At 43.9% G+C, this 26,459-nt stretch overlaps 1 protein-coding gene across 9 annotated transcripts in view; it reads right to left on the minus strand.

The window, feature by feature from the left end:
* Positions 1-217: 217 nt before the first annotated feature.
* Positions 218-26,459, minus strand: part of TMEM62 (transmembrane protein 62) — a 55,456-nt gene continuing 29,214 nt past the window's right edge. For 8 of the 9 annotated variants that reach the window (XM_073348579.2, XM_073348578.2, XM_073348580.2 and 5 more), the window contains 6 exons: positions 23,158-23,317; positions 19,832-19,945; positions 18,530-18,614; positions 5,746-5,850; positions 4,751-4,869; positions 218-2,494 (listed from right to left, as the gene is read on the minus strand). In XM_073348579.2, coding sequence (XP_073204680.1) covers positions 2,168-2,494; positions 4,751-4,869; positions 5,746-5,850; positions 18,530-18,614; positions 19,832-19,945; positions 23,158-23,317 — 910 coding nt within the window. In that variant the 3' untranslated portion in view covers positions 218-2,167. The remainder of the gene's footprint in view (positions 2,495-4,750; positions 4,870-5,745; positions 5,851-18,529; positions 18,615-19,831; positions 19,946-23,157; positions 23,318-26,459) is intronic. The other variant, XM_073348584.2, reaches the window with a different exon arrangement.

Genomic DNA, 26,459 nt, shown 5'->3' on the forward strand with positions numbered 1-26,459 from the left:
TGTAGGTATTTAATTCACCCTGTCAGCTGCTTTTCTCAGCATCTGATTCTTATCTGGGTGTCTTGAGCTTGGGATATCAGAGCTATGGAATTCACTGAGGAGTACATAATTCTTTATCACTCCACAGCACCCCTGCTGGAGTGGCACTAATCGGCTCGCAACAGAATTCCAACCAACCAATCCTCAGGAGCTGAAAAGTGAACCAGACACTGGGGTGTTGAATCCATAAAGGTTTTATTGAGTTGTAATGAACAGAAAAGCAGGGTCATATCAGATCAGGGTCTTGCCACAGGATATAGAGCAGAAATGTCATACCACCACTTCCTGTTCTCCATAATCTGATAATAAAAGTATCAGTTGTGTGGCTTCGCAGAATGAGTAAAAAGATCATTAGATTTTCATTACTCCTCATGGTAGCTAGGTTTTGTTTCTGGACTTGTAAACTTTCTTAATTTTGGTGGCTGATTTACATAGCAGCACTGGTGAGCTGTGGTACGCAGTGCAAAGTATGCTGTAAACTGTGTGTAAAACACCAGGGTTTCACATGTATAATTGATTCCTCAGATTTCTTTATATTACCTTCTCTCTCCCCTTGGTAGTGCCAGTCACTGAGAAAAATATTAAAAGAAAAGTGTCAAGTTTTAGAAATAACCATTCCATGTTTTTTTAAAAAGTGTTTTTTCCCCAAATTCTATTAATTATTTTTCTATACATTCTACTTCATTTACTCCTTTTTTGTTGTTGTTTGAATTAGGAGATTCTTCAGTGTACACCAGCAAAAAACCTCACAACACCTGTGTAGATGAGATCTGTACTCTTTCTAGTTAGCACTTATAGATCATTTCATGTTCAAGGTACTTAAATTTTGCATCTCACAACAGCCCTGTGAGGTAGGCAAGTATTCTCTCTACTTTAAAGACAGGGAAAAGTGACATGAAGAAGGACAGTGGCTGTCCAAAGACATAAACAAAAGGTTTGTCTACACTTCAAGCTGAGGATGTAATTCTAAGCTTGTGGAAACACACTGTGCTAGCTTCATGAGAGTTGGCACGCTTAAAACCAGAGAGGGTAACCCCTGCTACTGGTCACATCACTGCAGCTACGTTCTGTTTTTAGTGCGCTAGCTCTAGAATGGCTCCTTGAGCTGGGAATGACATCTCCAGGTGGAAGCATAGACACATATCCAAAGAGTCAGAGCTGGGATTAGCATTAGGGACTTCCCAATTCTAGTCCTGTACCTACACTATCCCTCTTTCTGATTCCAGGGGGGATGGAGGGGAGAAGGGATAGTTTATAAATATGAAACACTTCATGGTTTTTATCCATAAACCAGCTGGAGAAACTGAAGAGTAGAGAAGTTCAACGACTTACTCTAGATCACACAGCAGGTCACATAACCACAGTTTCCTGACTCCCACTCCTGTGCCCTAATCATTGGCCCACACTGCTCCACTTAGATCTTTCATCCCTGAAGAATCCTACCTCCGTTCTTCTCTGCTGTGATTCCCCACTCTGACCATCACAGAGCCAACCAACACAGCTCTTTCACTAGTCAGGTGTGGGTCACTGTTGGGAGAGAAAAGGCAAAGACAGAGCACACTGGCTCTCTTTAGCTCTGTCTGAAGAAGAAGAATAGAGCAGGACTTAGACACACATACACATTACAATTAGATTTGAGTTGCTGATATACATTACAGCATTATACACATCAAAAAGTGTGGTGAGCACAAACCACAGTGACACTTTGTGTGAAGGCCACTGTTGCAGACCTACGTTATGGTCAATACTGTCTTTAATGACATCCAATCACACTGAGTGGTTTTGTAGACCCATGTGTAAACACGGAAATAAATAAATAAATAAATAGCAGCACAGTTCCAATAACGCATTATAAAGATCCACTCCTGAATTTTTTCCAATGTTGTAGAATTAGGAATTTAATACATTAAAATATTTTTTCCATTCAGTAATCAGGAAACAATTCCATCTGTCAAACACAAAGGTCCACTCTGTACCACAGTAAACCCCATTATCACAAAGTTCTGAGGCAATTCAGGGACAGCTTCAGATCTTACCATTTAATTGCTTGCGCTGTACTGAAATGCAGCCATACAAACCTGAAGTTCACAGCTTCCCTCAAAAGAACTTTGAATACCTTCATCAGACATTAAGAGCTCTGACAGTTTTTCATCTCCACTACGTAAGTTCGCAGCTCAGAAGAGCTCAGTGTCCAGGTTTTATGGATAAGAGCTAGGGTCAGCACCACCAGCCAGGTCTTCATTGGGGAAAGGAAGAAAGCCAGAGTTCCATAGGTCCGTTGCAGGAAGTAACAGGAATAGACTTGCCAGGCCAGCAGGAGCAGCATGGTTAGATGGATTGGCACAGCCAGGAAGTGCCTGGCATGACAGAGATGAGAGCAGAAGCTATGCCCCTGGCATCGTAGTAACAGGCACCAGCACAGGTAAGCCATCAAAGGCAAGTTAAAAAATATCACCTGGAAAGGCAAGCAGAGAGAAAGGAGAATTTAAATGTGTCAGGAATGTTATATTGAACAAGTCAGACCATGGGAAGATACAGGAGGGCACAATAACTATCCCATAGACTGGTCTAGTAGCCAGCAATAGCATTCCAGAGGTATAATTCCTGGAGTTAGATTCTTCCACAGAAACTATTGCTGACTGGTAAAATTGGGAAGGCATTAAACTCAGACTGGTGAAAGTGGGAGCTCATATCTATTTAACACAGAAACCTACTGACCAATTTGAAGGGTTTGCAAAAAATCTTAACCACTCAGTCCTCCTTGGCTGGAGCATGGCTCAAGTGTGATGGATCGCAGCAAGAGGAAGTGGAAAATCATAGAATCATAGAATATCGGGGTTGGAAGGGACCCCAGAAGGTCATCTAGTCCAACCCCCTGCTCAAAGCAGGACCAAATTCCCAGTTAAATCATCGATTCCCAGTTAAATCATCAATTCCCAGTTAAATCATCCTTTGCTTCCAACTGGTGTACAGAAGAGTCAAAGGAAAATTAAACAGAGAGAAGGAAAAGAAAGAAAAGGTTGAGAGAGAGAAGCAACATTGCTTTTCCTTTCTGCTCCCTCCCTAAGGCAGAGAAGAGGTAGTGTGAATTAATGATTGCTAACAGAAAGCCAAGATTTACTGATGATATTTAAGAAGGAAAACAAAGGAGCATCAATAAGTCAAAACTTCACAAGGGAGTGGGCAAAAATTGATAGAACTCCCTAATGAATGTTCCCCCTTTTTACTATTTGGAGTTTTCTCTTGCCAGTTCTAAACCCTATTCCTTCCTCCACTTTATCTGGCATGGATGATTTGGATGTTTATGTGTGTCGAAATATCACCTCTATAATACATCTAACTACCACTAAGGCAGTGGCAGCTACTCTACTAGATACCAGTTAAAACTGCATTCTGCATCACATCCACTCTCCCTAGGACCCAGAAGTGTGCATACCCCCATGCAAATTTCAGCTGAAAATTTTAATCTGTTGTCTATGATTTCTGTTGTCCAACTACACTTTGAAACAGAGCAACAGGTCCATTGGTCTTCCAAATGGAACCAGAAGTCTGTTGAAGAATTCTGTTTTCTTCTGTGGATAAAAGAGGGCAAAGATGAGGAAGCTGAAGGGAAGAAAAAAGGACTGAAAATTAACCAATTGGTAAAGACTAAAAAAAAAAAATAGAATTTAAAAATTAAAAAGAAAGCAAATAAAGTAGAGTTTCTGGAAAAACACTTGGGTAGGTGTTCTGTTGAGTTTTGTAGAGGAAAACCCATTCATTTGCATACTATGCTGCCAAGCAGTTCTTTTCTATAGTGTTTTTAGTCCCTAAGAAGTGATGTTGTCAGAGGAGGGAACAGTGAGCTTTCAAATGCTCTTCTGGATCTTATAATGGCTAGTTGTATTCTGTGTCATGTGTGAGTTTCAGCACTGACACAGATTCAAAAAGAGATGCTAGAGTTTTAAGAGTCCCTTTTGGCAAATACTTGAGGGCAAGAGCAGGGGAGCAAAATTGGGGTTCTGGTGTGACAATTTCTAGGACTCTGATACTGCAAAGGGGAAGGGAGGAAGGAAAATACTTAAATTTAATGAAAGAAATCCTACCTCACACCTGAAGCATAGAAAAAAAATCTAATGATTAGGAAAGGAGAAATAGCACAGATATATTTAGCTAAACAAACAAACTAGTAAACAGGAACCTTGCTGGCAAAATAGAGGAAATAAGAGCACCAACACATTAAGGATGTTTTCCTAAAAGATATGCTCTAGGAATTATTTTGGGGAAGTTCTATGGCCTTTGTTAAAAAGCCTTCTATCTATCCTTAATCTAACATCCAGGTTACAATGCCATCTCTCCTGCAGTATCTCAAATGGCCTCCGTATTTGCCAGGCAGAAAGCTCCAGGGTTAGCTCACATTTCTTAACCCTTTGACTCCAGGACTACAGATTTCCTAACAGATATCACAGTCAATAAAGAAAAGCCCTATAAAACACCTATGTTGAATTGGCTATACAGACAAAGAGCAGAGACTACTAAATGCGCTCCATGTAACTTACCAAATTCCACTTAAACTGTGGTCTCAGTTTGAAAGATCAGAGTTTTGACCACCATATTGTCACTTCTCCCATCTGCCACAACCCTCCTCCTCCACCATTTCTAAAATTCAAAGAGCTTGAAAAAAATCTCACAGGCTAAAGCAGCTTGCCAATGTTCATATCTAAATTCTCACCTGTAAAATTCCAACCACGAATGTCAAGCTGCCTTGCAGGAAATGTCCACCAACAATTACCCCAAAGGAAAAACAGGTGCCCACCTGGCCATCTATCACCTCGCCAATAAACCAGGGTCCTGTAGGAGAGGAAATAAATTCAACAGCAATAGTAAATACAATACAGAGATGACTTACTCTGCCAGCCCAAAGCATGAGCTAGTATTAGGAAAACTACTTGTTTGTCTAGTGATCACTTTAGAATGAACACTATGTATTGAGCCTGATAAACATTCCTGGGTGAAACTAACAAAGCATAGTGCATCATCAACAGATGCCACCTAAAACCCTGCAATGAAAATATTCTTATATAAATCTAATCTCTAACAATTCTTATACCACACAGAACATTTTGCTGCAGGTAGAAATGGTGTATCCATAGAAACTATCCTTCTGAAACACAGATCTTTCACTAGGGTTACAGTGTGTTTATGCACTAGTCTTTCACATGTTGTTTTAAATCTGTCTTGGGTTACAAATGAAAGTGAGCTTGGCACACTCAGTTTTAGTGGATGTTTTACATAATTGGTACCATTTTCTTAGGGAAAGACCAGACTAAGTAAGCAAGGTGTTTTGATGTCAAAGCTGAGGTGTCGTCATAAGCTATAATGTGAAACAGACATACCATGTGCTCACACTTTGCCAAGCCATAGCCAGGCCTCAGTCTTTTATTTTAAAAAGAATAAGTGAGTCCTAAGTTAAACAAAGTGAATTTGTTTTAAATGTTCACAGAATAATTTAAGAATACAAAGTCATGACATTCTAAGTTTGGAATACTTAACAAATAAGCCTTCAGTTTTATTGTACAAGAATTTTTAAAGTCACAACTCAGCTTTGTAACCCAGCTAACTTTTTTATTTTGTATATAATCTAAAAGTTTTTATTGAGAAACCTCTGAACATCTCTGCACATTTTAAAAATACAATGTACATCCTCTAGTATTCTAAGCTACATACCCAGAGCTGTATACAAATTCAGTATCAGAACAGAGTAAAAGAAGATGTTTGTTTTGCTCAAGACGTGAAGTGAAAAGGAGGTCAGCATTACTAATCCTGGAGGTCCTGAACGAAGGAAGCAGTTCAGAAAAATTATTAATTCAGAGCATACAGGATACATATAAAATGTGTCTGTTTAAAACAAATCTACACACTGTTTAAACAGAATATATAAAATAAGAAAAATAAATTAACAGAATATTGAGTAAGTTTTGAGCACCAACACAAGAGAATAAACAGGTAGCTTCTCTAAGAACATCAGAATGATCATAGTGGATTGGACCAATGGTCCAGCTAGCCCAGTATCCTGTCTTCTGACAGTGGTCAGTGCCAGGTGCTTCAGAAGGAATGAACAGAACAGGGCAATTATGAGTGATCCATCTCCTGTCATCCAGTCCCAGCTTCTGGCAGTTGGAGGTTTAGAGACACCAGGAACGCATGGTTGTTGCCCCAACCATCCTGGCTAATAGCTATTGGTGGACCTATTCTTCATTAATTTATCTAATTCTTTTTTGAATCCAGTTATACTTTTGGTCTTCACAGTATCCCCTGGCAATTAGCTCCACAGGTTAACTATACATTGTGTGAAGAAGTACTTCCTTTTGTTTGTTTTTAACCTGCCACCTATTAATATCAACATGTAACCCTTAGTTCTTGTGTTATGTGAAGGTGTAAATAACACTTCCCTAATCACTTTCTCCATACAATCCATGATTTAATAGATCTCGATCATATCCCCCCTTCTGTCACCTCTTTTCCAAGCTGGACAATCCCACCCTTTTAAATCTCCTTCTATGGAAGCTGTTTCATACCCCAAATCATTTCTGTTTCCCTTCTCTGTACCTTTTCCAATTCCAGTATACTTTTTTTTAGATGGGGCAACCCAAACTGCATGTAGTATTCAAGGTGTGGGCATACCATGGATTTATATAGTGGCATTATGATATTTTCTGTTCTATTATCTATCCTTTTCCTAAAGGTTCCTAACATTCTGTTAGCTCTTTTGACTGCCCCTGCACACTTTGCAGATATTTTCAGAGAACTATCCACAATGATTCCAAGATCTCTTTCTTGAGTGATAACAGGTAATTTAGATCCCATCATTTTGTATGTATAGTTGGGATTATTTTTTCCAATGTGCATTACTTTTCACATATCAACACTGAATTTCATCTGCCATTTTGTTACGTAGTCACCGATTTTCTGAAATCCCTTTGTAACTTTTTGCAGTCTGCTTTGGACTTAACTATCTTGGGTACTTTTGTATCATCTGCAAATTTTGCCATCTCTCTGTTAACACACTTTTCCAAATAATTTATGAATATGTTGAACATCACATGCCCCAGTATACTTGCAGGACCCTGCTATTTATCACTCTCCATTATTAAAATGGACCATTTATTCATACCCTTTGTTTCCTATCTTTTAACCAGTTACTGATCCATGCCCTGGTCTACACTAGGACTTTAGGTTGAATTTAGCAGCATTAAATCGATGTAAACCTGCACCCGTCCACACGATGAAGCCCTTTATTTCGACTTAAAGGGTTCTTAAAATCGATTTCCTTACTCCACCCCTGACAAGTGGATTAGCGCTTAAATCGGCCTTGCCGGCTCGAATTTGGGGTACTGTGGACACAATTCGACGGTATTGGCCTCCGGGAGCTATCCCAGAGTGCTCCATTGTGACCGCTCTGGACAGCACTCTCAACTCAGATGCACTGGCCAGGTAGACAGGAAAAGAACCGCGAACTTTTGAATCTCATTTCCTGTTTGGCCAGCATAGCAAGCTGCAGGTGACCATGCAGAGCTCATCAGCAGAGGTGACCATGATGGAGTCCCAGAATTGCAAAAGAGCTCCAGCATGGACCGAACGGGAGGTACGGGATCTGATCGCTGTATGGGGAGAGGAATCCGTGCTATCAGAACTCCGTTCCAGTTTTCGAAATGCCAAAACCTTTGTCAAAATCTCCCAGGGCATGAAGGACAGAGGCCATAACAGGGACCCGAAGCAGTGCCCCGTGAAACTGAAGGAGCTGAGGCAAGCCTACCAGAAAACCAGAGAGGCGAACGGCCGCTCTGGGTTAGAGCCCCAAACATGCCGCTTCTATGATGAGCTGCATGCCATTTTAGGGGGTTCAGCCACCACTACCCCAGCCGTGTTGTTTGACTCCTTCAATGGAGATGGAGGCAATACGGAAGCAGGTTTTGGGGACGAAGAAGAAGAAGATGATGATGAGGTTGTAGATAGCTCACAGCAAGCAAGCGGAGAAACCGGTTTTCCGACAGTCGGGAACTGTTTCTCACCCTGGACCTGGAGCCAGTACCCCCCGAACCCACCCAAGGCTGCCGCCTGGACCCAGCAGGCGGAGAAGGGACCTCTGGTGAGTGTACCTTTTAAAATACTATACATGGTTTAAAAGCAAGCATGTGAAAGGATTACTTTGCCCTGGCATTCACGGTTCTCCTAGATGTACTCCCAAAGCCTTTGCAAAAGGTTTCTGGGGAGGGCAGCCTTATTGCGTCCTTCATGGTAGGACACTTTACCACTCCAGGCCAGTAACATGTACTCGGGAATCGTTGTAGAACAAAGCATTGCAGTGCATGTTTGCTGGCATTCAAACAACATCCATTCTTTATCTCTCTGTGTTATCCTCAGGAGAGTGAGATATAATTCATGGTCACCTGGTTGACACAGAGTGCTTTTCTTCAGGGGACACTCAGAGGAGCCCATTCCTACTGGGCTGTTTGCCTGTGGCTAAACAGAAATGTTCCCCACTGTTAGCCACAGGGAGGGGGGAAGGTTGAGGGGGTAGCCACGCGGTGGGGGGAGGCAAAATGCGACCTTGTAACGAAAGCACATGTGCTATCTATGTAACGAAAGCACATGTGCTATGTATGAGTCGAAAGAATAGTAAATATGGCAGGCGACCAGCTTGGCTTAATGGTGAAATCCTAGCGGATCTTAAACATAAAAAAGAAGCTTACAAGAAGTGGAAGCTTGGACATATGACCAGGGAAGAGTATAAAAATATTGCTCGGGCATGTAGGAATGATATCAGGAGGGCCAAATCGCACCTGGAGCTGCAGCTAGCAAGAGATGTCAAGAGTAACAAGAAGGGTTTCTTCAGGTATGTTGGCAACAAGAAGAAAGCCAAAGAAAGTGTGGGCCCCTTACTGAATGAGGGAGGCAACTTAGTGACAGAGGATGTGGAAAAAGCTAATGTACTCAATGCTTTTTTTGCCTCTGTTTTCACTAACAAGGTCAGCTCCCAGACTGCTGCACCGGGCATCACAAAATGGGGAAGAGATGGCCAGCCCTCTGTGGAGATAGAGGTGGTTAGGGACTATTTAGAAAAGCTGGACGTGCACAAGTCCATGGGGCCGGACGAGTTGCATCCGAGAGTGTTGAAGGAATTGGCGGCTGTGATTGCAGAGCCATTGGCCATTATCTTTGAAAACTCGTGGCGAACCAGGGAAGTCCCGGATGACTAGAAAAAGGCTAATGTAGTGCCAATCTTTAAAAAAGGGAAGAAGGAGGATCCTGGGAACTACAGGCCAGTCAGCCTCACCTCAGTCCCTGGAAAAATCATGGAGCAGGTCCTCAAAGAATCAATCCTGATGCACTTGCATGAGAGGAAAGTGATCAGGAACAGCCAGCATGGATTCACCAAGGGAAGGTCATGCCTGACTAATCTAATCGCCTTTTATGAGGAGATTACTGGTTCTGTGGATGAAGGGAAAGCAGTGGATGTATTGTTTCTTGACTTTAGCAAAGCTTTTGACACGGTCTCCCACAGTATTCTTGTCAGCAAGTTAAGGAAGTATGGGCTGGATGAATGCACTATAAGGTGGGTAGAAAGCTGGCTAGATTGTCGGGCTCAACGGGTAGTGATCAATGGCTCCATGTCTAGTTGGCAGCCGGTATCAAGTGGAGTGCCCCAAGGGTCGGTCCTGGGGCCGGTTTTGTTCAATATCTTCATAAATGATCTGGAGGATGGTGTGGATTGCACTCTCAGCAAATTTGCGGATGATACTAAACTGGGAGGAGTGGTAGATACGCTGGAGGGGAGGGATAGGATACAGAAGGACCTAGACAAATTGGAGGATTGGGCCAAAAGAAATCTGATGAGGTTCAATAAGGATAAGTGCAGGGTCCTGCACTTAGGATGGAAGAATCCAATGCACCGCTACAGACTAGGGACCGAATGGCTAGGCAGCAGTTCTGCGGAAAAGGACCTAGGGGTGACAGTGGACGAGAAGCTGGATATGAGTCAGCAGTGTGCCCTTGTTGCCAAGAAGGCCAATGGCATTTTGGGATGTATAAGTAGGGGCATAGCGAGCAGATCGAGGGACGTGATCGTTCCCCTCTATTCGACATTGGTGAGGCCTCATCTGGAGTACTGTGTCCAGTTTTGGGCCCCACACTACAAGAAGGATGTGGATAAATTGGAGAGAGTCCAGCGAAGGGCAACAAAAATGATTAGGGGTCTGGAACACATAACTTATGAGGAGAGGCTGAGGGAGCTGGGATTGTTTAGCCTGCAGAAGAGAAGAATGAGGGGGGATTTGATAGCTGCTTTCAACTACCTGAAAGGGGGTTCCAAAGAGGATGGCTCTAGACTGTTCTCAATGGTAGCAGATGACAGAACGAGGAGTAATGGTCTCAAGTTGCAGTGGGGGAGGTTTAGATTGGATATTAGGAAAAACTTTTTCACAAAGAGGGTGGTGAAATACTGGAATGCGTTACCTAGGGAGGTGGTAGAATCTCCTTCCTTAGAGGTTTTTAAGGTCATGCTTGACAAAGCCCTGGCTGGGATGATTTAACTGGGAATTGGTCCTGCTTCGAGCAGGGGGTTGGACTATATGACCTTCTGGGGTCCCTTCCAACCCTGATAGTCTATGATTCTAATGTTAACAGCAAGGTTTACCCTGAAAGAGTGTAGCCACTGTTTTATAAAATGTGTCTTTTTAAATACCGCTGTCCCTTTTTTTTTCTCCACCAGCTGCATGTGTTTCAATGATCACAGGATCTTCTCCTTCCCAGAGGCTAGTGAAGCTTAGAAAGAAAAAAAAACGCACTCGCGATGACATGTTCTCCAAGCTCATGCTGTCCTCCCACACTGACAGAGCACAGACGAATGCGTGGAGGCAAATAATGTCAGAGTGCAGGAAAGCACAAAATGACCGGGAGGAGAGGTGGCGGGCTGAAGAGAGTAAGTGGCGGGCTGAAGACAGGGCTGAAGCTCAAATGTGGCGGCAGCGTGATGAGAGGAGGCAGGATTCAATGCTGAGGCTGCTGGAGGACCAAACCAGTATGCTCCAGTGTATGGTTGAGCTGCAGCAAAGGCAGCTGGAGCACAGACTGCCACTACAGCCCCTGTGTAACCAACCGCCCTCCTCCCCAAGTTCCATAGCCTCCACACCCAGACGCCCAAGAACGCGGTGGGGGGGCCTCCGGCCAACCAGCCACTCCACCACAGAGGATTGCCCAAAAAAAAGAAGGCTGTCATTCAATAAATTTTAAAGTTGTAAACTTTTAAAGTGCTGTGCTTAAAGTGCTGTGTGGCATTTTTCTTCCCTCCTCCACCACCCCTCCTGTGCTACCTTGGTAGTCATCCCCCTATTTGTGTGATGAATGAATAAAGAATGCATGAATGTGAAGCAACAATGACTTTATTGCCTCTGCAAGCGGTGATTGAAGGGAGGAGGGGCGGGTGGTTAGCTTACAGGGAAGTAGAGTGAACCAAGGGGCGGGGGGTTTCATCAAGGAGAAACAAACAGAACTTTCACACCGTAGCCTGGCCAGTCATGAAACTGGTTTTCAAAGCTTCTCTGATACGTACCGCGCCCTCCTGTGCTCTTCTAACCGCCCTGGTGTCTGGCTGCGCGTAACCAGCAGCCAGGCGATTTGCCTCAACCTCCCACTCCGCCATAAACGTCTCCCCCTTACTCTCACAGATATTGTGGAGCACACAGCAAGCAGTAATAACAGTGGGAATATTGATTTCACTGAGGTCTAAGCGAGTCAGTAAACTGCGCCAGCGCACCTTTAAACGTCCAAATGCACATTCTGCCATCATTCTGCACTTGCTCAGCCTGTAGTTGAACAGCTCCTGACTACTGTCCAGGGTGCCTGTGTATGGCTTCATGAGCCATGGCATTAAGGGGTAGGCTGGGTCCCCAAGGATACATATAGGCATCCCCACCAGTTATTTTCTGGTCTGGGAATAAAGTCCCTTCCTGCAGCTTTTGAAACAGACCAGAGTTCTTGAAGATGCGAGCGTCATGTACCTTTCCCGGCCATCCCACGTTGATGTTGGTGAAACGTCCCTTGTGATCCACCGGAGCTTGCAGCACTATCGAAAAGTACCCCTTGTGGTTTATGTAGTCGGCGGCTTGGTGCTCCGGTGCCAAGATAGGGATATGGGTTCCGTCTATGGCCCCACCACAGTTAGGGAAGCCCATTGCAGCAAAGCCATCCACTATGACCTGCACATTTCCCAGGGTCACTACCCTTGATATCAGCAGATCTTTGATTGCGTGGGCTACTTGCATCACAGCAGCCCCAACAGTAGATTTGCCCACTCCAGATTGATTCCCAACTGACCGGTAGCTGTCTGGCGTTGCAAGCTTCCACAGGGCTATCGCCACTCGCTTCTCAACTGTGAGGGCTGCTCTCATCTTGGTATTCATGCGCCTCAGGGCAGGGGAAAGCAAGTCACAAAGTTCCATGAAAGTGCCCTTACGCATGCGAAAGTTTCGCAGCCACTGAGAATCGTCCCAGACCTGCAACACTATGCGGTCCCACCAGTCTGTGCTTGTTTCCCGAGCCCAGAATCGGCGTTCCACAGCATGAACCTGCCCCATTAGCACCATGATGCATGCATTGGCAGGGCCCATGCTTTCAGAGAAATCTGTGTCCATGTCGTGATCGCTCACGTGACCGCGCTGACGTCGCCTCCTCGCCCGGTATCGCTTTGCCAGGTTCTGGTGCTGCATATACTGCTGGATAATGCGTGTGGTGTTTAATGTGCTCCTAATTGCCAAAGTGAGCTGAGCAACCTCCATGCTTGCCTTGGTATGGCGTCCGCACAGAAAAAAGGCGCGGAATGATTGTCTGCTGTTGCTCTGACGGAGGGAGGGGCAACTGAGGACACGGCTTACAGGGTTGGCTTCAGGGAGCTAAAATAAACAAAGGGGGTGTCTTTACATCAAGGAGTATTTCAGGCAGGACTTCACGGAGGGTTCCAATAAGAAATGGTGCACCTAACTTATTGTTCTTATTGGAACAAGGAGGTTAGCCTGGCCTCTGATTGATACATGGCTAGATTTACCTCGCTGCACCTTCTCTGTGAGTGACTGCAGTGTGACCTAGAAGAATGAGTCCCCTAGACAGGGGAGGGGGGGGGGAAGCAAATGAATACAGAACAAATCTGGTCTATTTCTTGTTTTGATCCACTCCATCTATCTTTTACATCTTTGGCTGGCAGCAGACGGTGCAGAAGGACTGCATGCCATCCACATCTCATGGCTGCTCGGCAGAAGATGGTACAGTACGACTGCTAGCCATCCTCATCTCTTGCCTGCCTGGCAGAAGATGGTACAGTACGACTGCTAGCAATCCGTATCGCCTGCCTGCTCACCATAAGATGGTTCAATAGGACTGACTGCAGGACTAAAGAGAATGACCTGGTCAAGTCACTCCAAATTTAGTCCCTGCACCCATGTCTGTCCAGGCGCTCGCAGCCGACGTGGGCAGGAGCACCTCGGACATGACGATGATGGCTACCAGTCGTACTGTACCGTCTGCTGCCACAAGGTAATGGGTTGCTGCTACTGTGTAGCAATGCCGTACCGCGTCTGCCAGCACCCAGGAGACATAGGGTGACGGTTACCTGAGCGGGCTCCATGCTTGCCGTGGTATGGCGTCTGCACAGGTAACTCAGGAAAAAAGGCGCGAAATGATTGTCTGCCCTTGCTTTCACGGAGGGAGGGAGGGAACGGGGGCCTGATGATATGTACCCAGAACCACCTGCAACAAAGTTTTAGCCCCATCAGGCATTGGGATCTCAACCCAGAATTCCAATGGGCAGCGGAGACTGCGGGAACTGTGGGATAGCTATCCACAGTGCAATGCTCCGGAAGTCGACTCTAGCCTCGGTACTGTGGAAGCACTCCGCCAAGTTAATGCACTTAATGCACTTAGAGCATTTTCTGTGGGGACACACACACTCGAATATATAAAACCGATTTCTAAAAAACCGACTTCTATAAATTCAACCTTATTCCGTAGTGCAGACATACCCCATGAGAGGACTTTCCCTCTTAATCCCATTACTGCTTAGTTCGCTTAGGAGACGGTGGTGAGGGACCTTGCCAAAGGCTTTCTGAAAGTCCAAGTACTTTATATCAATTGGATCACCTTTGTTCATATGCTTGTTGACCCCCTCAAAGAATTCTAATAGATTGGTGAGGCACGATTTCCCTTTATAAAAACCATATTGACTCTTCCCCCAACATATTGTGTTCATCTGTGTATCTGATAATTCTGTTCTTTACTATAGTTTCAACCAATTTGCCTGGTCCTGAAGTTAGGTTCACTGGCCTGTAATTGCCAGAATTGCCTCTGAAGCCTATTTTAAAAAATTGACATTACATTAGCTATCCTCCAGTCACCTGTGCAGAGGCTGATTTAAGTGACAGACTACATACCAGGTAGTAGTTCTGCAATTTCACATATGAGTTCCTTCAGAACTCTTGGGTGAATACCATCTGATCCTGGACTTATTACTATTTAGTTTATCACTTTGTTCTAAAACAGGGGTGGGTAACCTACAGCCCGCAGGCTGGATCTGGCCTGCCAGCCATCTTAATCCCACCCTCGAGCTCCCGCTGGGGAGCAGGGTCTGGGGCTTGCCCCACTCTGGTATGCTAGCCGGGTAGCAGGATCTGGGGCCACTCTGCACAGATCCCAGAAGCAGCAGCATGTCCCCCCTCTATGCATAGGGGCAGTCAGCGGGCTCTGCTCCGCACGCTACCCCCACCCCAAGTGCCGCCCCTGCAGCTCCCATTGGCTGGGAACTGTGGCCAATGGGAGCTGCGGGGGCAGTGCTTGCGGACGGGGCAGCATGCAGAGCCGCCTGGCCACGCCTCCACATAAGAGCTGGAGGGGGGACATGCCGCTGCTTCTGGGAGCCGCTTGAGGTAAGCGCTGCCTAGAGCCTGCACCCCTGACCCACCCCGCCTGTGCTCCAACCCCTTGCCCCAGACCTGATCTCCCTCCTGCCCTCTGAACCCCTCAGCCCCAGATCGGAACACCCTCCTACACCCCAAACCCCTCAGCCCCAGCCCAGAGCCTGCACCACAAGCCAGAGCCCCCAAACTGCCCTCCGCACCTCAACCCCCTGCCTCATCCCAGAGCCCCCTCCCACACCCTGAACGGCACATTTCTGGTCCCACCCCAGAGCCCGCACCACCAGCCAGAGCCCTCAGCACCCCCTGCCCCAACCCCCTGTCCTAGCCCTGATCCCCCTCCCACCCTCCGAACCCCTCGGTCCCAACTGGAACATCCTCCTTAACCCCAAATCCCTCATCCCCCTGCCCCACCCCAGAGCCTGCACTTTCAGCCGTAGCCCTCATGCCCGCCCCCCCCACCCTGCCCCAGCCCGGAGCCCCCTCCCGTACCCTGAACTCCTCATTTCTGGCCCCACACTGGAGCCCACACCCCCAGCCAGACCCCAACCCAAATTTTGTGAGCATTCATGGCCTGCCATACAATTTCTATACAGGTAAGTCGCATCATACGCGCATTTAACTTAACGCGAATTCAACTATACGCATGCAGCAAAAAAAAAAAAAAGAAAAATAACACGATACCTGTAAATAGTGCAGGCAATTCCACCCACCATTCCACTCAAAGAGTGTATGCCCTGGAGTGAGCGTGAGATGGGAGACGTGAATCTGCTGTTCCCGCGTGCCTCTCAGAGTGTGAGCATCTCGCCGCGCTGAGTGTGATTCTAGTGTTTAAAGATACTCTACGTATTTTTCGTACAACATGGCCCCTAAACGCAAGCCAACTACTTCATCTGGTGCTCAGCTGAAGAAACAGCTATCTGTTCCAACGCTGGAGGAAAAACTGGCTGTGTTGGACTTATTGAGAGACGGTATGTCAGTCTCCAAAGTGGTGCATAAATATGGCCGCAACGAATCTAGCATCTGTGCCATCAAGATTCGAGAGAGAGAAATTCGTCAAGCTGTGGCATCAAGTGCTCCAATAACTGCTAAAGTGACGAGCCAGGTGCATGGTAAGACTTTAGTGAAGACTGAAAAGGCATTAAACTTATGGCTGGAAGACATGAACCGTAAACGTGTGCCTATCGATGCCAACACGTTGCGAGAAAAGGCACTTAGCCTCTATGCGCTGTTCAAACCTCCCGCCGAAGAGGGACAGCCTTCTGATGAGAAGGAATTCAAAGCCAGCCAAGGTTGGCTTAACAGTTTTAGGAACCACTTCCACCTCAAAAACGTGCAGACTACTGGTGAAGCTGCATCTGCCAATGAAGAGGCAGCAAAAGACTACCCCGAACAATTAAAGAAAATCATAAAAGAAAGGGGCTATCTCCCGGAACAAGTTTTTAATGCCGACGAGACTGGGCTCTTCTAGAACAAAAATGCCCAACCGCACTTACACTTCGAAATCAGAAAGACAGGCCCCTGGCTTCAAAGCAGCTGAAGACCGTGTGACCGTGTTGTTTTCTGGCAATGCGGCTGGGCATTTAATAAAGCTGGACTTGCTCTACAGGGCTGCAAATCCCTGTGCCCTAAAAGGCAAGAAAAAAATCTCCTGCCTGTGTTCTGGCAATCAAATAAAAAGGCTTGGCAGCATTATTTCTGGATTGTTTCCACAAGTGTTTCATTCTGGAGGTCAAGCGGTACCTCGAAGAGAAAGGAGTTGACTTTAAAGTGTTGCTGATCATAGACAATGCTCCTGGCCACCCTGCGGCACTCCGATTTGCGCAGAACGACATTGAAGTATTCTTTCTCTCCCCAATACCATCTCCATCCTCCAACCTCTCGACCAAGGCGTGATTCGCTGTTTCAAGGCCACGTACACGAGGCTTACGTTCTCACGGATATGTAGTGCTATGGATGCTGATCCCAATCTTAATGTGATGGAGTGTTGGAAGTCCCTCAACATTGCCAATTGCATCACTTATATTAAACAGGCAATAGATGCAGTCAAGCCTGAAACAGTCAATGCATGTTGGTGAAACCTATGGAAAGAATGCATGAATGATTTTAAGGGTTTCCTGACCATTGACAAAGAAGTGAAATGCATTGTTCAGGTGGCCAGGCAAGTGGGTGGTGATGGCTTCGTCGACATCCTTGAGGAAGAAACTGAAGAATTAATTGAGAGCCATAGAGAAGCACTGACTAACAGAGTTAGAGGAACTGATAAAATCGTCTACAGAAGACGAAGATGATGACAACGAACAGGAAGAGCCAGCAAGTTTGCTTAAGTGTTCCAAGTGTAAATTTGCTGAAGTGTTCCAAGCAGCAAAACACTTGAATGACTAAATTTCTGAATATGATCCCTCTATGGAACGAAGCCTCAAAATCACATGTAGTATTACGGACGATTTGAGACCGTATGAAGAAATGTTTGAGCAGCTCAAGAGACAACAGCGACAGTTGCTGATCACCATGTTTTTCAAGGAAAAACAACCAGCAGCAGATGAGCCTACGCAATCAACTTCTCAAGCTGAACCAGAGCCAACCATTTCGTCTACGACTCACTCTCCATCCCCCAAGCTCTCCATCACCTCCGTCTCCTGGACTGACATCAAGCCCTGGAGACCCCCTGTAATAAACCTCCTGTAATTACTCCCTGTAATTAAAAATATAGTACTGTAAAATTATATTTTGCATATGTACTCTATTATATACTGTACATTACTGTATACATTATACATATTACTGTACAGGGTTGTATACACAAAACCATGTACAGTATACTGTACTTTATGGGCAATTTAAGGGATTTTTAAGAGTAATTTTGACTATACGCGATTTTCGCCTTACATGCTGACTTTAGAACCTAACCCCCATGTAAGATGGACTCCACTGTACCCAGATATGACTCTCAGGCCAAAAAGTTTGTCCACCTCTGTTCTAAAATCTCCTCTATTGACACCCCAATCTGGGAGAGTTCCTCAGATTTGTCACCTAATGGGGTCGCCAGGGCTGGCTTAGACTTGCTGGGGCCAAGGGCTAAAGCCAAAGCCTGAGACCCACTCCCTGGGACCAAAGCCCAAACCCTGGGTGGTGGGGCTCAGGTTATAGGCCGTCTGCCTGGGGCTGAAGCCTTTTGGCTTCGGCTTTGCTCCCCCCTAAAGGGTATTGGGGCTTGAGTGGACTCAGGCTTTGGTCTCCTCTCTGCGGTCATATAGTAATTTTTATTGTCAGAAGGGGTCATGGTGCAATGAAGTTGGAGAACCCCTTGACTAGACCATATTTTATTTGACATTTCAGAGATTCTCTGAGCCCTTCTGGAAACAAAATGGCAGCTTCAAGGGACCGACTCAAGCTGAGAGGTGCTACATGCAACGCTTGCACAGTAAATAGTAGTATAATTATTATTAGGGTTTTTTTGCTGTCTTGATAGCACAGGATAAAATAGTGAATAGAGTGTGGAAAAAAATCAAAATCCTCTTAAAAAATACAGACAAAACACTGACTCTTACCTTTGAGCATTGGCTTTCTAAGGTACCTGAAAAGAAGAAGCAAGGTGATCTGAACCAGAACAGTCAGCCCAAACAGTACTCGAGCCTGAAAACAAGCACAATTATTCCAATAAATCAAAACTTTAAATGGTATCTATCTTCTTAGTACAGCTGTGTGAAAGTGAGAAAAATTAATGGTTTAATTAAAACAGGTATTTTGAGATTCCAGGTGCCATCACATTTAAAAGTAACAATGAGACTTCAGAAACAGGGGAACTTGAGAAAAGTCAATAAATTCAGGTTAGTTCTGGTTTCTATCAGAAATACTTTCACAGTGAAACAACACTGACTGCGGTAATACATTTATAATAATTTGCAAATTAGTACAACAGTTGTAAGAACTACCAATAATTAAGTTTCCATATCAAAGCAAAATGGAAGAGGAATTTTGCAGTTGGTTTCATTGGGTTTCCAAGCTATTGGGATCACACACATGCCTTGCTTTCTTCAATAAACACAAAAATAAAAAGTAAATTAAAATATATTTCACATAGGAAGACACTTATCACCATATACATTTTCAGATTGCTGTGCTAAGTAAAACTACAGTTTTCTTTTAAGTGACTCTGATGAACATCAGAGTTACAAATTTAGAGAACTAATATCAGAGTTTTCAGAAAGTCACAGGTACAACCTAAAGCTTTCTTTATATAATTCTATTAATACATATTAATTGTATGATTCCATCCTCCTGTTTATTCCAGTTCTGGTCCTTTGTAAGGGTGAAATCCTGTAACTGTTGAAGTCAATGGGATTTTCTACTTTAACAGGGCCAGGATTTCACTTTTCATGTTATCTAGTGTTTGTACCAAGCACACCTTGAGCAGATGATGTACAAATTCTTCCTATAATCCTGCTAGTCCACTTCTGTAGTAATCTTTTTTCACTACTCTTCTTTAAATTTAGTTTGGGCTTCACTTTACTCCAAGCCAGACTTGGTGGCTTCATTTTTGTATAACCACTCCTACAAAATACATACCTAATTCATGCACAAAACATGCATGTGTGCAAAATGGACAGCTGTGGATACAAATGTGAGGTTTTTTCCATGTATAATCAGTGCATGTTCGTCTCTGATTGGTGCAATTTGGGAACTGAAGTCTGAAAATATCTGCAAAGTTTCTTATATGACCCCATCACTGTAATATCTGAACAACTCAAACATTACATAATTTATTCTCAACATGAGGTAGAAAAATGGCTCTGACAGTCTCTAGGAGAAAGAAAGTAGGTATGACCGCTATTTTGGCTGAAAGCACCCACCAGGATGTAGTGGTCTGTAAGGAGAATGAGAGATGACAAGAAGCCAAATCTGAGAGAGAGGTTTTCGTTCACAGCAAATGTATGACCTTGAGTGCTGCTCTTCCCAATGGCATCCTGGTTGGGAATAAAACAGAGAAGTAATCAGATGTAAATTGTGCCAAACAAGCGTCTTTCAAACCACTTTCCAGAATAATTCAAAATTTCAGGTTAAGGCTCCTGGCTAGGATTGCTAACTTCTCTGGAAAGATCTCATTAGTATGTACACAGACTGGTAGATTGCTGTACTAAATACATATTATTGCACAGGTATATTCTTTTTAGGTGAATTATGACAATGTAGTTTTATGTTGCAAGCAAATGTTTAGCCCTGAGTTTATAATCAGGAAGTGTTGCATGGGAAAGGGACCCCTTCAGAGACTCAGCAACTTGCAGAAGGGGCTAACTTCAGCCATCAGTTTTTGTTTTTTGTACACAACTCCAGAGACCCTCACCTCTGAAACAAGTCTGGGGGCTGTGTTGTGTTCCATTTTTGATATTTTCTTTAACTAAATTGTAATTGCTGTGCTCTCACCTATAAGCCAGAGTATGGTAATACATTTTCTTCCCAGTACTGCTAGTATATTTATTCAACATAATTCCATGATTTTTATTTGTACATTTATAGCACTGAGAACCTGTCTCCCAGGACATAATAAATAGGATATTTATCAAATTGTCAGGAGTATATAGTACATGTTAAAATATAGGTATGATCACAAGGATTTAAACTTTGAACAGTCTCATAAAATTGTGAATATTAAATACTAGACAAATTAGAAAAAATTATGAGAATTCACATTTTCTCCAGCTAAATAATCAGAGTTAAAACCTGACCCCTCTGCTCCTCCACTGGGACATTAGCTTTTCAGAGCATTCAGTTACTGGATGCGTTAGTGATGTATGACTGGAGAGGACCAAAAGTTCATTTTTATACAGCCCCAAACTATTAAAATGGTGGTAAATGCATATATTCGCACACTGTACTACTGGTAGACAACCAGTCCCACTCAATCCTAGTTGCATGTTATCTAGTGTTTGTGCATGTGTGTAATGGGGCACACAGGTCCCACACTGGCAAGGAGGAGGGTTAATGAAGGCTTGTAGACCCACTGAGCCCTACCCAACTACACTTGCAACAGATATCAGCTGTGGAGGTGGGAGTTAAAAGGAGAAGGCCCAGCTCAGATCACAGCTGGCCAAGAAGAATAGAGTTTGGCTTGTCCCATGCTGAGGAAAGTTTGGTTTCAGCCAAGAGTCCGAGGCAGCTTGCTGCCTGGACGAGTCTCCTGGTGGATGAGACGACAAGGTCCAGGGAGACTGACCAAAAGGACAGAGTGCATGAAGACAAGCCCTGCATAGAAGGGTGAGGTCCTGCTGACGACTCATAGGGTGGTTTTGAGTTTGAAGCATTTCTTTATTTTTGGATGCAAGTATTGAGGAAAGGGTGAGGTTCAAGTGTGTTTGTCTTAGCTGGAGGGCTAAAGCACCATTGTAGTGGGCCTCATGAGAGATGGCAACCAACTGTTGGAGGTCCTGTGACAGAGTGAGTAGTGCCCTATAGAGCCACAAGGGGGCAATCTGGAAATGAGCCCTGTAACAATGGTGGCTTTCCCGCTTCATTTGAGAAGAATCAGTTCTGAAATTTTAATGCTTTCTTTAGGAAGAAAAAATAAAAGGTTAAGAACAAGCTAGGATGTCCAACATTAACAGTACAGCAAGTTGACTACAGAAAATCCTTACTGTCCTTATCTTGCTGTGTGACAAAGAGAGAAAGTTACATATATGGATGAGAACACTTACCCTAACCATTAAAATCTCAGAATCTGAAGTCTGACTCCCTTAAAGAAGAGAGTTTTCTGCCCTACAGAAATGCTGTCTGGCTAGGCAATGCATGGTCATAGTGAGACAGAAACTGACTTTCTCAATACTATTGATTTCTATGCATAAATGTATACAAAGATGGAAGAGTTTGCTCAGTTTCTATTAGAGCTTCTTAAAGGCACAGTACTAAACTACAGCTGCCAAAAGGAGAACTGTTCCTCACAATGTTATATTCAAACAACATAATGTCAGTAACAATTTGGTGTTCTGTGATATAAAAAACATGTTAGGTGTTAGCCTTTGACAAATTTTTAGATGAATTCCAAACAAACAAACAGTTTACTACAACTTCATCTCCAAGGCCCTTGAGATTTGGATCCTTGCCCTTACTAGGCAAGGATCTGCCTCTTTCTTAACTGTCTAAAAATTTGCTTGAAGAAACATCACATTAACATATTTATTGTCCAAGTTAGAGTGCCCCTCTTTTGAGGCAATCCTAAAATAGCACTTGTGATTTGAAAAACCTTGTTTACCAATGATCTGATCTCCCCTTGTATCTGACATCAATACATTTTCAGTTTGAAGTTTAAATCCTTTTGTACATACCCTTAAATAAAGTCTCAATATTAGGGATTCAGACTTTTTCATTGAATAACTCTGATTTCCATTTCTGCTGCCTGGCAGACAAAACTGGAACGTATGAATATTTATTTAAACTAAACTCATCCCTACTTACATGAGGCAGTACGTTGATAGTCTAGGACAGTGGTTCTTAACCTATGTATCACTGTGGGCTGCATATGCGGCCCACAAAGTGTTACCCGGGCCACAGGTTGAGAATCACAGTGCCCACCACCTAACCTCCTCCCACACAACCCCCTATGGCCAGCGCCCTCCGCCCAGAGACCCCAACATAGAGTGGGGCCGGGAGTGGAGAGCTGGGCATGGGGCGGGGACCCTGACCCCCGACCCTACTGCAACCCTAGACCTCACTGGGTGGGGCAGGGAGGCAGCCAGGATCTCAGACCTTGCTGGGTGGGGCCGGGCAGCACCCGGGAGCCAGGACCCTGCCATGTAGGGCCAGACAGCAGACAGCTCCCAGGACTCTGGATTCCACCGTGCGGGGCTGGGCAGCAGCCGGGACCCCGGACCTTGTATGGGGCCGCGCGGCAGCCCAGAGTCCAATGTGCTGGGCTGAGCAGCAGCCAGCAACCCAGACCCCTGACCCTGCTGCGCAGAGCCAGCAGCAGCAGGCAGCCCAGACCCAGGAGCCCACTGTGGGAGCTAGCGGGAGCCAGCCACCCGGAGCCCGCTGTGGGGCAGGGCAGCGGGGAACACACAGCCTTTAGCACACAACTGAGGTGGGCCACAGCTGTGTGCTAATTGGGTCACATGCAACCCGCAGGCTGAGAAATGCTGGTCAAGGCATTATAGGTTAAAGTAATAAATGCCAGTAGACAGCTCACCTGGACAGTCACATCTATGTGATGTAATCCTTCACTGTAGTTTTGAGGGTTCCACTTCAGTACGTAGAGAGGACCAGACTTATGATGAGCATCCCCCAAATGAACTCCATCAATACTGACCTTCACAGAGGTGATTAAAGAAGGAGAGAAGACCAGAATTCTAAGAAGTAAAAACAAACAGGTTCATCATGAGATTTGCAGGAAGGTTTGTCATTACCCCTTGGAGACAAGTCATTAGGTTATACTTCCTAATAGCTAAAAGTTCAAAGGATTAAAAAAGGGAAGAGCTGGAGTTATTGTGGGAAATCCTTGAGATGTTAGATCCTGGCTGTAATTTACAAAAGAGGGGGACACCCTCCCTAGCTATACCCCTAATCATCCTCGTCAACTTACTGGGAGCCAAGAGTGAAAAGGAATGTGGCAGCCCTCTTCTAAAAAAGTGGGAACAGTCTAGGAGAAGAAAATCTTAACAAAACCGTTAATACACAGGGTATATGTAGTTCTGCTGAATCTATATATGACATCAATTCCCATGATCTCCTCAAATATCTTTTTACTGAAATAAAAATTTAACCAAAGTCTGTATTGGTGATTTACTGGTAGCACAATGCCATGCAAGAGATTCAAGTACAATTCTCAGCCTGGATTTCTGACTCTCTATATTGGCATCCCCAAGGAGAGATGCTCTGGAAAGGAGGCTTTTTTTATTGTATTCAACTATGTCTACAATTTACCTTTGCCAAGGTCAGATGGTGCAAAACTGGACTGTAGAATTGATAAAGTTATAGGTATCCCTAGCACCCTAACTGGAACAGACTTAGCTAGACCAGATAAAAGCAAAGGGGATCCATTTATGTCAAATATTTCATACCACAATTGGCAGACATGGGTGAACACGCATACTCGTGCACACACATGCATAGAGATTTTGCTGACATTTGTCAGTCCTTTTTAAAAGTTCTTTTTATTTTTTTTCCCCAGCAGTAGAATAATTTGGTTTATATAGCTCAATTTTATGAGAAACATCAACACCCAAGTATCTTAAACAAGAGGACGCTATTTTAATGGTTTTCCCTTCAGTACTGTTGCCATTTCAATTACAGCATCGCAGTTTGCTTTTTCCCCCATGGTAATTTTGTACCCTAAAATCTTTCCAAGTTCTTTCATTTCTGGTAATGCAATAGGCAAAGTGGAGTAGGGCTCCCTCAAATGAAGTAGGCTATTATGCACATATGGTGAAATACAGCTGTGTTTTCCACCAGTTAATATACGAGGTACTGTTGGGATGATACTGAGTTAGTTGGATGAAAGGTTCTAACAGGATTGGAAAATTGGAGGGGGGCAGGAATGGACAGCTTTGTCTGGGCATTCCTTTCTAACTGAAGAGGGCAACACATTTCTGTATGTTCTAATTCTACCCATACATGATTTAAATAAAGAACCAAATTAAAATATTTTAGTGCTTTTAAGAGGAAACCCCACTCCACCCTATCAAAGATCCTAGAGTCTAAACTTCAGATAGCTCTTCCTGTTGACTGAATCCTCTGTTTTATTTAGCATATGAATACTGACTAAAATTACTTTCTGCTACAAAGCCTGCTTAAGTTCAATGTACAAGTTAATACTTCCTCAAGTGTTAAGACTACAATTTTCATGCAAATGTGAGAATCCTGATTCAACATGGAGATTGTATTACAAGATGCGCACCTCACTGGATCTCTAGTTTGTTTTTAAAATACAGATTGCAGACAAAGTTAACTGTTGAGAAGAGATTTCTTCCTCAATGATCTAGCTGAAAGTTTTCATAAGATTGTAGTGATTTTGGCAAGTAAGCTTTTGTAAACTTCTGTAAAACTATCTGCTTCAAGTGCTTTCACCAAATTAAGATGAAATACAGCTTTAGAAACTTCAGCAGGTGTAACACCTTTTCATAGTTCCTATTTCTTTTCCTTTGTAAGTTTACCTTTTGCATGTTATTTTATATCTGTTGTTGATTCACAAAATTCAGATGTGTAATAAGACTTGAAACATTATCATACACTACAGACTCGTTTTTTGGATCTGGTAATTCCCCAAATTCATCCAACAGCTCATTAGTTGTTTTTAGAGTTTCTTTCTTAAATTACTAAATGAGAAGCTTTCATGTTTTATTCCTTCAATCAAATTCTCTTGCTTTATTAAACTGTAATGATTTCTTCCTGCCATTTCAAAGTTAATTTTCCTATATTCTTGCCTAATATGAAGTTATAAACATTCCCATCTCTGCGTGTGCATGCACGTGCACGCCCCAAGAAACCCTTAATGCCACCTGGCAAGGGGGTTACAGGAATGTCCTGATTCTGGTTTGTACATTCTTGTTCACCAAATGATGTCATGTGAGGTGTCAAATGAAAGCCAAGGGTCTCAGTGGACATTAATATCATTGTGAAATGTATGTACAGATACTATGCAAAGAGTATGTTTTAAAGTCTGTGTTAAGGCAGAGTTGACAAACAGGTTTTCTGTCAGGCAAGAGTTGTTTATTCACTTCTCTCTCTGTTGAGATGTAAATTAAGCATTGTAAACTAACACAATGAATGTCTATTTACATATAAAGTCAAAAGGGAGATGTGAAATCAACAGGGAAGCAGCACATAGGAAAAATAATCCATGGATGGTTATTCTGACTCTGAGAACAGTAAATATAAGTAGAAGGCAAAAAGACACCTCTTTATCTTGCACTTAAGAAGTCAGTATTGATTACATTTATGAAAACAGGATCTCAACCAACTTGGTTGAAATGCTGCAGAGAACTCTGGGGGTGAGGTAAACTTCTGTAGACAGGAGGTTAGCTTGTTAAGTTTATACTCTAGAAAGCATGTTATAATTTTGTTTTATATGTAACCTTTGGTTTCCATTATCCTTACTCAATACCTCTTGAATCTTTTGTAATAAACTTATCCATGTTTTCACTATAGATATATCTTAGTGCTGTGATATTTAGCAAGGGGCTGATCCTGAGTTGATTCACACAAGCTGGTGTGTACACTGTTCCCTTGGGGACAGCAGATCTGGTATTCCTATGAGTGTTCAGTAGATAAGGGACTGGACACCGCAGAGGAACGCTTCAAAGGAGCTCAAGGACTGGGGTACATCTATTGTTAACCTGCAAGGCAGAATAAGGGTTGGCATAGCCCAGAGGAGAGTGCTTGGGTGGCTAACAGACTGGTGGTGTCAGAGAGTTGACACCAAGTTAAACACAAGCAAGTCTCCATTGTAAACAAGGTTTCAGAGTAGCAGCCGTGTTAGTCTGTATTCGCAAA

The sequence above is a fragment of the Lepidochelys kempii genome, chromosome 6, assembly GCF_965140285.1.
Source record: "Lepidochelys kempii isolate rLepKem1 chromosome 6, rLepKem1.hap1, whole genome shotgun sequence".
Lineage (NCBI taxonomy): Eukaryota > Metazoa > Chordata > Testudines > Cheloniidae > Lepidochelys > Lepidochelys kempii.